Source organism: Bubalus bubalis, chromosome X (genome assembly GCF_019923935.1).
Source record: "Bubalus bubalis isolate 160015118507 breed Murrah chromosome X, NDDB_SH_1, whole genome shotgun sequence".
NCBI classification, from domain to species: Eukaryota; Metazoa; Chordata; class Mammalia; order Artiodactyla; family Bovidae; genus Bubalus; species Bubalus bubalis.
Window position 1 is genome coordinate 31913601 of NC_059181.1, and position 14392 is coordinate 31927992.

General features: G+C 39.9%; 2 protein-coding genes across 9 annotated transcripts in view; both read right to left on the reverse strand.

Annotated features, from left to right (window-relative positions):
• DMD (dystrophin) overlaps window positions 1-14392 on the reverse strand; it is a 2402664-nt gene that overhangs the window by 1394429 nt on the left and 993843 nt on the right. The window lies entirely within an intron of this gene.
• On the reverse strand, window positions 7645-11183 carry LOC102406597 (kinesin-like protein KIF23). Its single transcript, XM_044937020.2, is given in 1 exon segment — window positions 7645-11183. A coding segment is annotated over 1 exon segment (2715 nt). The 5' UTR covers window positions 11033-11183; the 3' UTR covers window positions 7645-8317.

Below are 14392 nucleotides of genomic sequence, written 5' to 3' on the forward strand. Positions count from 1 at the left end.
CTAAACTCCTGGCTCTTCGGGAATTAATGTGGAGACCCAAGAGGGCAATAATCTACATTATTTAGCAGCTGCACCACACCGCACAGACTGTCCTGATCAAGTTCTATCTTCTGGAGTTTCAACTTCAATAGGCCTGGTAATTAATGCAACTGCTTCCTTGTCATCTATGAAGAGGTTGTAATGTGTTCAAATGCCAAACAGTCATACTCAGTCTGTCATATTTGGAGCAACAGGGATGGACCTAGAGATGACCAAAGTAAGTCAGAAAGACAAATATTAAGATATCACTTATATGCGGAATCTAAAATATGACACAAATGAATCTATTTATGAAACAGAGACAGACTCACAGACATAGAAAACTTATGGTTATGAAAAGGGAAAGAGGGTGGGGGAGGGACAAACTAGGAGTTTGGGATTAGCAGACACGAACTACTATATATAAAATATATAAACAACATGGTCCTACTGTAACTATATTCAATGTCCTGGAACTATATTCAATATCTTTTAACAAACCAGAATGTAAAAGAATATGTACGTGTGTGTGCATGTCACTTTGCTGTCCACTAGAAACTAACACACCATTGTAAATCAACTATACTTCAATTAAAAAAAGAATATTCAATTTGACTAAATTACACTGTTGGGTTTGAGAGCAATTTTGATTAGCTGTTTCCTCATGTCCTGACTCTGATTTAACTTAAGAGTTCTTCTGAAGCTGCACTATTACATCATGAACACAGTGGCCTCTGTTATTTTAGATTTTTGGCTATTGCCTTCAATTGAAAACAGTAAGTGCTAAGTTTATCTCATTCTAAGAGATGGGAATAAGATTTACCTCAAAAGGGTTCACAAAAGAGGTCAAAAATGGACATTTCCTTCATTACTCCACCAATCTCATGTATTCTAAAGTTGTCTGAAAATTTAGGAAAGAATCAGAGTCACATTGAATCCATGGCCCAGGAGGAGAGTGTGATGGCTCCTGTTTACTCCTCAGGGAGACAAAAACACTGGTACTTCACCCCTCTGCCCCAAACAAATGAGGGTAGCTCCAAGTCCACCATTTATAGAGCCTGGGAGCACAAAGTGGATGGGATGGCTTCTAACTACCAACATGTACTGTGCTTAAGTAGCTGAACACTTTTTGTTTGCTTCCTGTGACTACTGAGGTGTTAAAACTGATCTGAAGTGGTGACGTAGTCAAGAGTGGAGGCATCTTGTACTTCCCAATGCTTGGTGTGGCAAAAGCATTTTTGTAGGTCAAGTGGAAACCGAAGGAGGCAGCTATGGTTTAGCTGTCTAACGGGAGCATTGCATATGGAGCACGAGTACTCTAGGATGAGATGCCCGAAGACATGTTTACACGGCGTACTTTTTCTTGTTAAAGAAATGGGAAGACAGAAGACCTCCTGTAAGACCTCTTAAGAGCCTCCACTTGTACCCCAAAGTAAGCAAGCGTTTGTGTCCTTATTACATATAACACATGAGCACCATAAGATGCTATTTAAGAGGAGATATATACCCACTTTCTTTCTTTCCTACTTCTCAGGCCAGTGTAGAATAATGTCACCCAGGTGGGGTAAGGGAAGCTGGTGAAACTGATCATTCTTCCCTGCCAGGGCACATCACTTCAGCATGGTTTAAGCTGGTACTGCAAACAGAACATTAAATATGAGACTGAAATTTTAAGCTGAACTAAACTTAATTTAACCTTATTTTTTCATATCCTAGAGACCAAATAGCAATTGAATCTATTCAGGATGCCACTAAGAAAAATGAATCAGCCATCTGCTTGAAGCAAAACCATTTCATGTTTGTGTTCTATCTGGTTCAAACTATGCAGCAAACTACTGACACTGTCCATAAATTCAGCACTTGATCAACTGAGTTAGAGGCAGAGGGAAAAGATGACTATGAGGGACAGTGAGAATGTGGCTTACGGCAGGACAGGAAATGGTTTACAGATGACATGGAGACACCAATAATGAAGGGCCTAGGAACTATATTTGAAACACTGAGAAGTATAGTGATACAGCATAATTAGAAGACTTATAAAGACATATAAGGCTTTGTCTTATACAACAGTTAGCAAATGACACGTGTTCTGAATTCATCTACTGATGTTCCATTTGTAGACCATTACTACTACCAAATGCAACACTTGGCAGGAGAACATCGTCAAAGAAGTTCAAAGGTGAGGAATACCCTGGATCTTACTGTACACTTGGACTTCTTTGGGATTGAGGACAGCTGAGCATTTCATTACTTGTCATTCAAAAGGTCCATCTAGTCAAAGCTATGGTTTTTCCAGTAGTCATGTATGGATGTGAGAGTTGGGCCATAAAGAAAGCTGAGCACCAAAAAATTGATACTTTTGAACTGTGGTGTTGGAGAAGACTCTTGAGAGTCCCTTGGACTGCAAGGAGATCCAACCAGTCCATCCTAAAGGAAATCAGTCCTGGATATTCATTGGAAGGACTGATGCTGAAGCAGAAACTCCAACACTTTGGCCATCTGATGTGAAGAGCTGACTCATTTGAAAAGACCCTGATGCTGGGAAAGATTGAAGGCAAGAGAAGGGGACGACAGAGGACGAGATGGCTGGATGGCATCACCAGCTCAACGGACATGAGTTTGAGTAAACTCCAGGAATTGGCGATGGACAGGGAGGCCTGGCGTGCTTCAGTCCATGGGATCTCAAAGAGTCGGACACGATTGAGCCACTGAACTGAACTGATGGTAGAAGAAAAATGACTGGTCCCCAACAAGTTGAATATAACATTTCTAGATGGTTATGTCTTCTTTTAGCAGGCTGAGGTATATTTTTCAAGAAGAATCAAGCTAGTATTTTGCAAAAGGAAATAAATGGAGATAAAGAGAAAAGCAGAGGGAGAAGATAATTTACAGCAGGGAGAGAATTTACAATTGCTTAAATCCCAGTAACCATCAAAAGTTTCACTTTGTTGCTTTTCCTTGTTTTCAAATTAGTCTGTCCTACTTTTCCCTAAGGAAACAAGGGCCTACACAGTGTTCCTTGGACAAGAAATTTCAAATAAATAAGAACTGTTGCTTTAACCTACTGTAACTCATAAAGGGTTCTGACATAACTGCTTCTTGTAGCATATTTGTTAATGTGGTTGATAGGCATATAGGTTATAGTAACACAGATGTGCTCATGTGTTTGTATACAGTGTCTTTAAAAATAAAAGAATAGTACATTATTTACAAGGGCCTTCTTGATTTATTTTTGCTAATTTCACTTTGTTTAAACTCATTGGACAGAAAAACTCTTAAACCCAAGTGCATGGAGCTAGCTCCTTGTAATTTCCTTTACAGAAAAAGATTATAAACGTTAAAACCACTGGTGTAATGGTTAACTGGAACTTCATCTGTTTTAGGTCTTTGCAGGTCACTTAAGTTCTTCTGTGACCTCTGAGGGAAGTATACTTGAAAGTAATGTTTGGGAATCACTTTATCAATGGAACTTGACATCAGATAGCCATGACTTTCAAGTAAAGCATTGATAGAATGGTCAATGAGCTGTACAGTAATATATCTAAAGACATTTCTGGATTTTTGCTGCATCCATTCATCTTCATAGGTAGACAAATGAAATTGGTCTTCTGCCCTGACAGGAACAAACTAATGTATTATTTCAGCTTCAAAAAGAAAGTGATGGAAGTATAATACAGTAAATCTCATAGGCATCTACAGAGTTCTTCTAATCCCAGTCTTTTCAAGATAACTTCAGAATCTCCCTGGTCAGTAAAGTTTCTCTGGACCAATGACGAGGTGTTGTTGGATTGTACATATACTTATAATATCATTCTCAACTTTAGGCAATTAATAAATATAATTGATATTGCAAAAAAACCCCTAAATATCATAGAAAATTTCTCCTGATATGGAATGGACAGAATCAGAGTCTACAGATTAGTTGGGTGAGGATTAAGACCACAAGTTTAAGTAACACAGAGAGAGTGTGTATAAGAATAAAAATCCCAAACTTGTGGTAAAATCAAGTTATAGAACAAAACAATGAGTGGAGATCAGAAACAAAAGTAGGAATGGTGCCACTACAAAACTTAGTTGATTTCTGGCAACTGCTCCTGCTGCTGTCCCAAAAAGCTACGAATGCAGTGACTCTCCCGTGTTGCACATATAAGGTGCAGGGAGGCAAGGAGTCCCAAGTAGAAAACCTGTAGGTTGTGCTTGCAAGCTGAAGTGGAGAGGTAATTACCCCAGTGGAGAAAGCCTCTAGAGAGCCAGAGTCTATTGAGACCATTTCATACAGACTGAGAATTGTGTCAACTTTTTATTGTCCTGTAAATGAACTGGTTGTGATGGCCCTTGGACACAGTCACATGACAGCAGCCTCAGCGTGGAAGATATCTTGAAGGTAGTCAAAATCTCCACTCAGGAATTCAGACTCTCAGGCTAAAGCCTACACACAGGGTCTCTGGTCTCTGGGACTTCAACTGATGTGTGGGAAATTGGTCCGTCACAGTCTTGTCTACAGAGTGACTAAGGATGGCTATAAGGTTTGGCTATTAATAAAACAGTTTTCAGCCTTCGGGCAGGTAGGCTCAAATAGAGCCTCAATAACCACAAGTGGTGCTTTTCTGATATACCTCAGTGATCTCTGTTGGATCTCTTTTACTGTGATGCAGGGCCATCATTGGAGAAGAAATGGCAATCCACTCCAGTATTCTTGTCTGGAGAATTCCATGGACAGAGGAACCTGGTGGGCTACAGTCCATCGGGTTGCAAAAAGTTGGACGTGACTGAGCAACTAACACACACACGCACAGGCCCATCATAGCCAGGAGCCAGTGTTCAGCTTCCCTTGAGACAAAATGCTCTCAACCCTGTTGATCTCTAAGGTCAATCACCAGTGGGGTTAAAATTCTACTCCAACTGGTGCCAACCAGATGTGGCATCTACAAAACTCAAAAAATATCTCTGTCTCATGGGATGTCTGTGATGACTGATTCTTTTTCATCCTCTCCATGTACATGAAGATGAACAATATTTATCACAAACAATTTGATCACAGATACTTCAGATGATCACCATGGTTCTAGAGAATTTGAAGGGGGAGACAGAGTGTGTTTATGGCTTCCTGCCACCCTACTTATCCACACAATACTGAAAAATGCCTCATGTATAGCTCAGTAAACAGCTGTACTATTGTGCTGGAAGGTTACTCTGAGGCTTTCAGAACTTTTGTTCTTCAAGTAGATAAGATAGAAAAGGCTGCACATTTGTAGCAAGGGACTCCTGCCGGGTCTCTGGCTCTGATATGATTCATTTGGCTGGGTCGTGCACCTTAAACAGCAGGAACAAGATGTAGAAAACAGCTGCTTTTGCTTTTACCTGCCAAATATGCTGGAAACTTATTGAGTGGTAGGCTGGGAGTACAGAAAGAAGACTCGGGTGTGCTGATATGGGCACGGGGAAGAGATAAATACTGGCAAAGTGGTCTATTACACTCAATTCCCTGTTAGAGACCAGGGTCGTCTGTCACTGAGTGCTCTTATGGGATACTAAGCCAGATGAAAAAGACACAAATTGTTTCCCAGCTTTCTCCTCTATCTCCTCCCCTCAGTGGCATTTCCTCATCATCTGTAGGTGAAATCTATCGTGCTGAAGTTGTATGGGGTGAGAGAGGAGAGACCAGCTCTCAGGTGGTAGGATCTCACTTGGAGGGTTGTTGTATTTGTCCTAAGTCAGATATAGCTGAAAATTTAGTTACAGAACATAGTTACCACAGCCATGGAGAAGGGTCTTGTGCTGTCGTACTCAGTCGCGTTCGACTCTGTGTGACCACATGGACTGTAATGCACCAGGCTCCTCTGTCCATGAGATTCTCCAGGCAAGAATACTGGAGTGGGTTGCCATTTCCTTCTCCAGGGGATCTTCCTGACCCAGGGATTGAACCCTCTAACCTGTGTTTCCTGTGGCTCCTGCACTGGAAGGTGGGTTCTTTTCCAATGGGCCACCTGGTAAACCCCTTCAAAAGGGCTTACTGCCTTTCAAGCTGGTCCCACAGGGAATGTCTGTTCTATCTAGAATGTGGTTTAGGAAGGGAAGAGAGACAGCATATTGGGGAATATATCAATGTGTTTTCTATACTGTCAGAAGTTTGGCATGGATTCCTAGAAAGAGAGCATTCTACTCCGGCAGAGAACTATGGCCTTGAAGGAGAACCACTTTGATCCCTGCTTGCTTTAATTGTTCAGGAAATGAAAATGAGTATCACCTCTGGAATAAAGAGATCACTCAGCTCTAATGAGTAGTGGATGAATAGGATAAAGTTAATGGTCCACACTGGGAATGATTCTGAGACATAGGGCCCATTAGCAAAGCGGACTGCCTTGAAACAATTCATGCTCAGCTAAAGGTCAGGACCAGAGTTCCAAATCTGAATAATCATCAGAACCTACAGGAACTTTTCAACATATAGTTCTCAGGCTCAATCAAATTCTACTAAATCAGAAATTCAAAGGGAGTCAGAGGGAATATGTATAGACTAAAGTTCCTGTAACCCTTCCATCTGTGTGATTTTGATGACTAGCCAGATTTAAAAAGAATTATCATGAGTGAATTTTGAAAGAAGAGATGTCTTAAGTAAGAATTAAATAATAATAGAGAAATGCAATTAACTGGGCTCACAACAAAGAAAAGGGATGGACAGAGTACTATTAAATTAGCCAGATCTCAACGCAGATCCAAAAACAACATGAAAATGGTAAGGCAGAAGCGATAAAGCACTTCTTGAATTTTATGCAATACTTTCAATGGAAACTTCATAATGAATATGTATATTCTATGACTTAAAAACATATTCATGAATTTGTCAAATATTTTGATTCATCATTCCATATATAGACTTCTCTAAGATACTACATTACAATGCAAAGAGAACGTCTTTACTGTTCCTTCTCCGATTTCTTTCTTCAAAAAAATCAAAGCAATTTTTTACTAGCACCAGATCATTTTACTGCAGATTTGCTTAAATATTAAAGAACAGTTTTGAACATTCAATTTTAAGAATCTATGGAGTGGCTTTACAAGAAAATCAGTTTAAAAAGAATCTACAGTGGAAAAGTAAGATGAACAAGAGAGATGAATTTTTACCTTGAGAATCATATTTTGTGTTACAGGAATTAAATATTAGTTGTAAGGTATGATGGACAGAAGTAAAAGTTATACACAAATCACTTTAAAAAAAAAAGAGAAAAACTCCAGAATTTCAATTAAAGTGTACACAGATAACAAAACTAAAAGTAAAACTTCTACCCAAAAATTCATTTCTAAAATGATACTTTACCAAAAACTATGCTACTTATTTAATCTTTACAAGTGATTAGTTTTTAGGTCTTAATGTCAGATGTTTTTCATTTATATATTAACTTTGTCTTTTGCTATTCTAACTTTAGAGGAAGGAGTTCAACCACTAAATTATAAGAAATGTAAAGACAAGAAACTCCTAAATAAATATTTGTATTTACCCTCAGTTATAAAGATTTTAATGCTCTCTCCAAGCAAAAATAATTTGTGTAGTGTGAATATATAATACATATCAATTTGACACTAAAATGAATGTAAGTATAAGTATGTTTTTTTTTATTTTTATTTTTTTAATTTCTTAGTGCTTTTATTTCATTTCTTTTGGCATATCTAAATGTCAGAAAGTACATACATACAAAATTCCAAACACCTTCCTAAAATGGTTTTAGTATTGGCGAGTCTGATATCTCAGGTTGAATTGTCCAATATGTCTAAAGTGCATTCTCGCAGCTAATCAATAGCAGCATTTGTTCTGTTTATAAATCCTTAAGAAATATTCAGACAGCAGGTGGAAAGTCACAATAAAAAGCAAAGCATGATCTAGATATATTTTTCCTTAATTATCCAAGACAAACACATGCATGAATTAGTTTATAAGTATACAAGAAATATATAAAAATAGCAATATAAAAAAGTTCATACAGCAATGAGAAAGAGGGGTCTTTCTCTGCTACTAATATTAAATATGGCAAGGTGTATAATATAAAAAGTTTGTAGAATCCTAGATATCTTTGGAGCCACAGGGAAATCCCTGATGGAGGCCAGTGTGTGATGACATGAGGTCTGTGATTTTCAACAAAGCTAGAGTTTTATAAGATGGTTTTCAGAAGGCACTGCTTTGGAGAAATCACCAACACAAATGATGAAAATGTTCTTTTGTTATTGAAACTGTCAATTCATGGCTTCTTGCGCTTGGGTTGTGCATGGTGCTGGTACCCAGGCCCCAGCTGAGAGCCCGCTCTCATCTCCACAGCCACAGAGCACTAGTTGGTGATTCTTGTTTTAAAGTCTCTATTTCAGTAAACTGGACGGATTGTCCACCACCCCTTGTTTTATAAACATCACCCTTAATTAGCTTAGTTTCAATCTCCCCATCGGAGGCTAGTTCCTGGTGTGTCAGCATGTACTTCTCACACTTAGCTAGTGCCTTTTCATTTGCAACAGACACAGTGATGGCACGGGGGACATGTGGCTGCATGACTGTCTCAGTTTGCAGGTTAGTGGCAGGCTTATGATCTACCCATCTGTCTCCCGCAGAGCGTGATCGTCTGTGTCGCAGACGAATTGGTGGTGCGTTCCTGCTGCAGTGATCCTCTTCTACTTCTATCTCATTTCTGAACGAAGGAACCACCTCCCTGCCTTCATTCCAGTACATCCCTCGCCTTCTGTCTGACACGATACAAGTTTTACTTTGTCCTGGCTCCTGCTGCCTACGCCTCGCAATAGATGTGACATTGAGAGGTGTGTTGTACGGAGGTATTTTCTGCTCCCATTCTGAAATACAGGAAGCTACAGAAATGCTGCTGCAAGAGTTAGAGCGCCTATGTAGCTGTTGACTCATGAGTTGCTGGCCGTTGGAAATCTGAGCAATATAGTTACTAGAAAGAGGTATGGGTGATGGAGAAACAGATCTCTGAGTCACTTTTTCTCGATCGCGCTCCCGAGAGGGCCTCTCTGGCTTTTCGGTTTTGGGCTCAGTAACAATAGCCTTCAGTTGTTTCAGTTTCTCATCTTTCACCCAGAGTTTATTTTGCATCTCCAGCTGTTTGGCTGCCACTTGACGCTCGCATTCTTTCTCCCACTTCATGGTGATTTCTGTCACCATGCCTTGCAGCCTGGCTTCCAGTCTACGTTTGTCAGAAAACTGTCGCTGAAGTTTTTCATTCTGGGTTTCAAGCTCCTGTTGCAGATTGCGCTTATCTTCCTCATAGATGGTCGTTGTTTTCTCTAAAATCTCAACCTTATATTCTAAAGTTTTGTTTTTCTTCTCAAGTTGTTCTATTTCCAGTTTCTGTCCTGAGATCACCTTTTCTTTTTCATTTAGTTTTCCTTGAATATAGTTTTCTTTATGTAAAACAGCATTGTCAAATTCTTGTAACAAAGCCTTAAAAGTAATAGACTGCCTGTTAAACTCCTCAATCATCATCTGTCGTAGGTGATGTCGTCTCTCTACTGCTTCGATCAGCCTGGGAAGAGTCTGCTCATCATTGACATCCAGAAGTTCGCAGGATGGCAAAGGTGGGAAACTCTGTAAAACCACTTCTGAAACCAGCGGTTCGACTCCAACAGGACCTGCCCGGGCCTGGTTTCTGTATCGCCTCCCTGGTGTTAAACCACATATGGCCTTGTCTGTTGGTCTGGCTACTTCAACTTCTTGGGTCACTTCTGCAAATCTCATTACTTGCAAGCTTTCTTCATAATCTTCAGCCTTTGGATTCACACACACGATCAGGCGTACTCTCCCTTCCCCATCAAAGTAGTTCTTGAACAGATGGGTTAACTTTGAATCTCGATATGGAACCATCTTGTTAGTACCATAAGTTTGGTTCTCTCTCAGGACCTCCATACATGTTCTCAGTGTCATTAGTGACTGGTTAATGTTACCACCTTCATGTAATCTGTTCCCTTCTGCTTTTGTCTGGTTAGTTCTTTCACTTCCAGCAAGATCTACCAAGGACAACTGGCTAATAGTGATTTGTTCTTTTTCCTGTAAGACGTTGTCTCCATCTGCATCCAAGGGAGCCTGAACTAATTTAATGTTGAACACACTATGGGAACGGCTGGACTCATGATTCAAATGTGTGTTAGCAATTCGTCGCTTTTTCTGGCCTCTCCAGAAAACTTCAAAAGCCTCCTCAGTAGATTTCACTTCTACTTCTGTACATCCTGCAACATACATGTTATGGTTCTTGTCTTCATGAAGCAGTTTAGATTGTGGAGGTTTAGGCTTTATGGGATCAAACGGCACCTCTTCCAATAGATCATATATGTAATTATTATATATTTCAATATAAGAGACAAATACACCATAGACACTATCTTCATCAACCTCTTCTGCTTTGCAAAATTCTTGTACATTTATCATATCTGCAAACTCTGGATCTACTTGTCATTTGCTAGAGGGGGTCTTTGGATTGGGTGTGGCTTCTCTCTTCTGCCTTTCTAATAAAGCATCAACTTCACATTGTATATCCATACTATTCCTATCATTAGATTTAAAAACGTATCGTTTAGCTTGAAATGACCCTATACTGTTAAAGAGCATGTCCAAACAGCGAGGAAGCAGCCCTCCTTCCCCTGGAGAACCAGTCATAGTGTGAGTTTTTCTGCTTCCCGTCACACCATATGTAAAAAGGAGACCATTTTTGCCATGAATGAGGTCATCTACCAAGGGATTAGCCACGACATCAAAGAGCTCCTTTTGGGTGGTATGAGTGCCAAATACTTGTTTAAATGAATACTGAGTCTCCTTATAGTCTCCATTTCTGTTGAGTCTGTTACCCTCAGGAGTATGAAGCTGAACTGTTGTATTATTGATTACTTCTATGCAACACTCTTGCTCAGGAAGGCTCAGTGGGCGTACCCTACAGTACACCCCAACTGGGTCTTTAAGACTCGTTTGGGATCCTTTTTTCACTGGTGGTTTCCTGGGTGTCTTAGTCCTCGCTGGCTTCATGGTAGTAAGCTCCGAACTGCCCAGACGCGCGCACGGGGATGCCGGACTCAGTCGGGGGTTGACGAGAACGGCGGGCCTCAGGGACCAGCCACAGGGCCCGCGAGTCGGCGGCTCAAGCGCGGCGCTTGAGGAATCTCTAAGTATGTTTAAATATATACATATATAAATATAATACAACCACACATGTGTATGTGCATTGGTTTATCCCTTTGTATCTAGATCAAAAATGTTAACATGCTCTATTTGGTATACACACAGAGAAGGAAAATTTAATGACTATCTTATAAAAACATTTCAGAAATGTCAATGCAGATGACCCAGGAAACACTCTTTACTGGTAGATCAGATGGTAAAGAATCTGCCTGCAATGCAGGAGATCTGGGCTTGATCCCTGGGTTAGGAAGATAGCCTGGAGAAGGAAATGGTAACCACTCCAGCATTCTTGCCTGCAGAATTCCAAGAACAGAGGAGCCTGGCAGGCTACAGTCCATGGGGTTGCAAAGAGTCGGACACGGCTGAGCAACTAACACACACACAGGGTAAATTATAAAGACAAAGATGGGATTACTACTTATAAAATAAAAAATAAATATCCATGATGCTTGATGATTAAAATAAGAATGGAACACATTTATCATCGACCTTTATATAATATTTCAGTTTTTGTATCTAAAAATAGAGGGTAATTAAACTAAAAATGGACATCACCAGATGGTCAACACCAAAATCAGATTGATTATATTCTTTGCAGCCAAAGATGGAGAAGCTCTATACAGTCAGCAAAAACAAGACTGGGAGCTGACTGTGGCTCAGATCATGAACTCCTTATTGCCAAATTCAGACTTAAATTGGAGAAAGTGGGGAAAACCACTAGACCATTCAGGTATGATCTAAATCAAATCCCTTATGATTATATAGTGGAAATGAGAAATACATTTAAGGGACTAGATATGATAGACAGAGTGCCTGATGAATTATGGACAGAGATTCGTGACATTGTACAGGAGACAGGGATCAAGACCATGCTCATGGAAAAGAAATGCAAAAAAGCAAAATGGCTGTCTGGGGAGGCCTTACAAATAGCTGTGAAAAGAAGAGAAGTGAAAAGAAGGAGAAAAGGAAAGATATAGGCATCTGAATGCAGAGTTCCAAAGAATAGCAAGGAGAGATAAGAAAGCCTTCCTCAGCAATCAATGCAAAGAAAGAGAGGAAAACAACAGAATGGGAAAGACTAGAGATCTCTTCAAGAAAATTAGAGATACCAAGGGAACATTTCATGCAAAGATGGGCTCAATATAGGACAGGAATGGTATGGACCTAACAGAAGCAGATGATATTAAGAAGACGTGGCAAGACTACAAAGAAGAACTGTACAAAAAAGATCTTCACGACCCAGATAATCATGATGGTGTGATCACTCACCTAGAGCCAGACATCCTGGAATGTGAAATCAAGTGGGCCTTAGAAAGCATCACTACGAACAAAGCTAGTGGAGGTGATGGAATTCCAGTGGAACTATTTCAAATCCTGAAGGATGATGCTGTGAAAGTGCTGCATTCAATATGCCAGCAAATTTGGAAAACTCAGCAGTGGCCACAGGACTGGAAAAGGTCAGTTTTCATTCCAATCCCAAAGAAAGGCAATACCAAGGAATGCACAAACTACCACACAATTGCATTCATCTCACATGCTAGTAAAATAATGCTCAAAATTCTCCAAACCAAGCTTCAGCAATATGTGAACCATGAACTTCCTGATGTTCAAGCTGGTTTTAGAAAAGGCAGAGGAACCAGAGATCAAATTGCCAACATCCGCTGGATCATGGAAAAAGCAAGAGAGTTCCAGAAAAACATCTATTTCTGCTTTATTGACTATGCCAAAGCCTTTGACTGTGTGGATCACAATAAACTGTGGAAAATTTTTCAAGAGATGGGAATATCAGATCACCTGACCTCCCTTTTAGAAACCTATATGTAGGTCAGGAAGCAACAGTTAGAACTGGACATGGAACAACAGACTGGTTCCAAATAGGAAAAGGAATACGTCAAGGCTGTATATTGTCACCCTGCTTATTTAACTTATATTCAGAGTACATCATGAGAAACGCTGGGCTGGAAGAAGCACAAGCTGGAATCAAGATTGCTGGGAGAAATCTCTATAACCTCAGATATGCAGATGACACCACCTTTATGGCAGAAAGTGAAGAGGAACTAAAAAGATTCTTTATGAAAAGTGAAAGAGGAGAGTGAAAAAGTTGGCTTAAAGCTCAACATTCAGAAAACCAAGATCGTGGCATCTGGTTCCATCACTTCATGAGAAATAGATGGGGAAACAGTGTCAGAATTTATTTTTTGGGGCTCCAAAATCACTGCAGATGATGACTGCAGCCATGAAATTAAAAGACGCTTACTCCTTGGAAGGAATGTTATGACCAACCTAGATAGCATATTCAAAAGCAGAGACATTTCTTTGCCAACAAAGGTCCATCTACTCAAGGCTATGGTTTTTCCAGTGGTCATGTATGGATGTGAGAGTTGGACTGTGAAGAAAGTTGAGCACCGAAGAACTGATGTTTTTGAACTGTGGTGTTGGAGAAGACTCTTGAGAGTCCCTTGGACTGCAAAGAGATCCAACCAGTGCACCCTAAAGGAGATCAGTCCTGGGTGTTCATTGGAAGGACTGATGCTGAAGCTGAAATTTCAGTACTTTGGCCACCTCATGTGAAGAGTTGATTTATTGGAAAAGACCTTGATGCTGGGAGGGATTGAGGGCCAGAGGAGAAGGTGATAACAGAGGATGAGATGGCTGGATGGCATCACCAACTCGATGGACGTGAGTTTGAGTAAACTCTGGGAGTTGTTGATGGACAGGTAGGCCTGGTGTGCCGTGATTCATGGGGTCACAAAGAGTCGGACATGACTGAGCGACTGAACTGAACTGAAACTCAGAATACAAGATGAATTTTAAAATATTACACTTAATACCAAACTAACTCACATAACTGATGGCAGGGAAATAAAGATCATCTTTCAGGTTAACAAAAGAATATACAGCAAGAGAGGATTGAGAAGTGGAAAGAAATATGTGAGAGAGATAGATAGGTACAGACTTCCAGCTGCAGAATAAATGAATCATTGGTATGAAATGTACAGTGTATGGAACATAGTCAATAACTATGGAGACAAATCATAATTAGACTTATCACAGGGATCATTTTGAAATGTATATATTGAGAGTTTGGGATTAGCAGATGCAATTATATATAAGATGCATAAACAAGAAGGTCCTATTGTACAGCACAAGAAACTATATTCAATATCCTGTAATAAACCATAATGGAAAATAATACATATAAAGGGA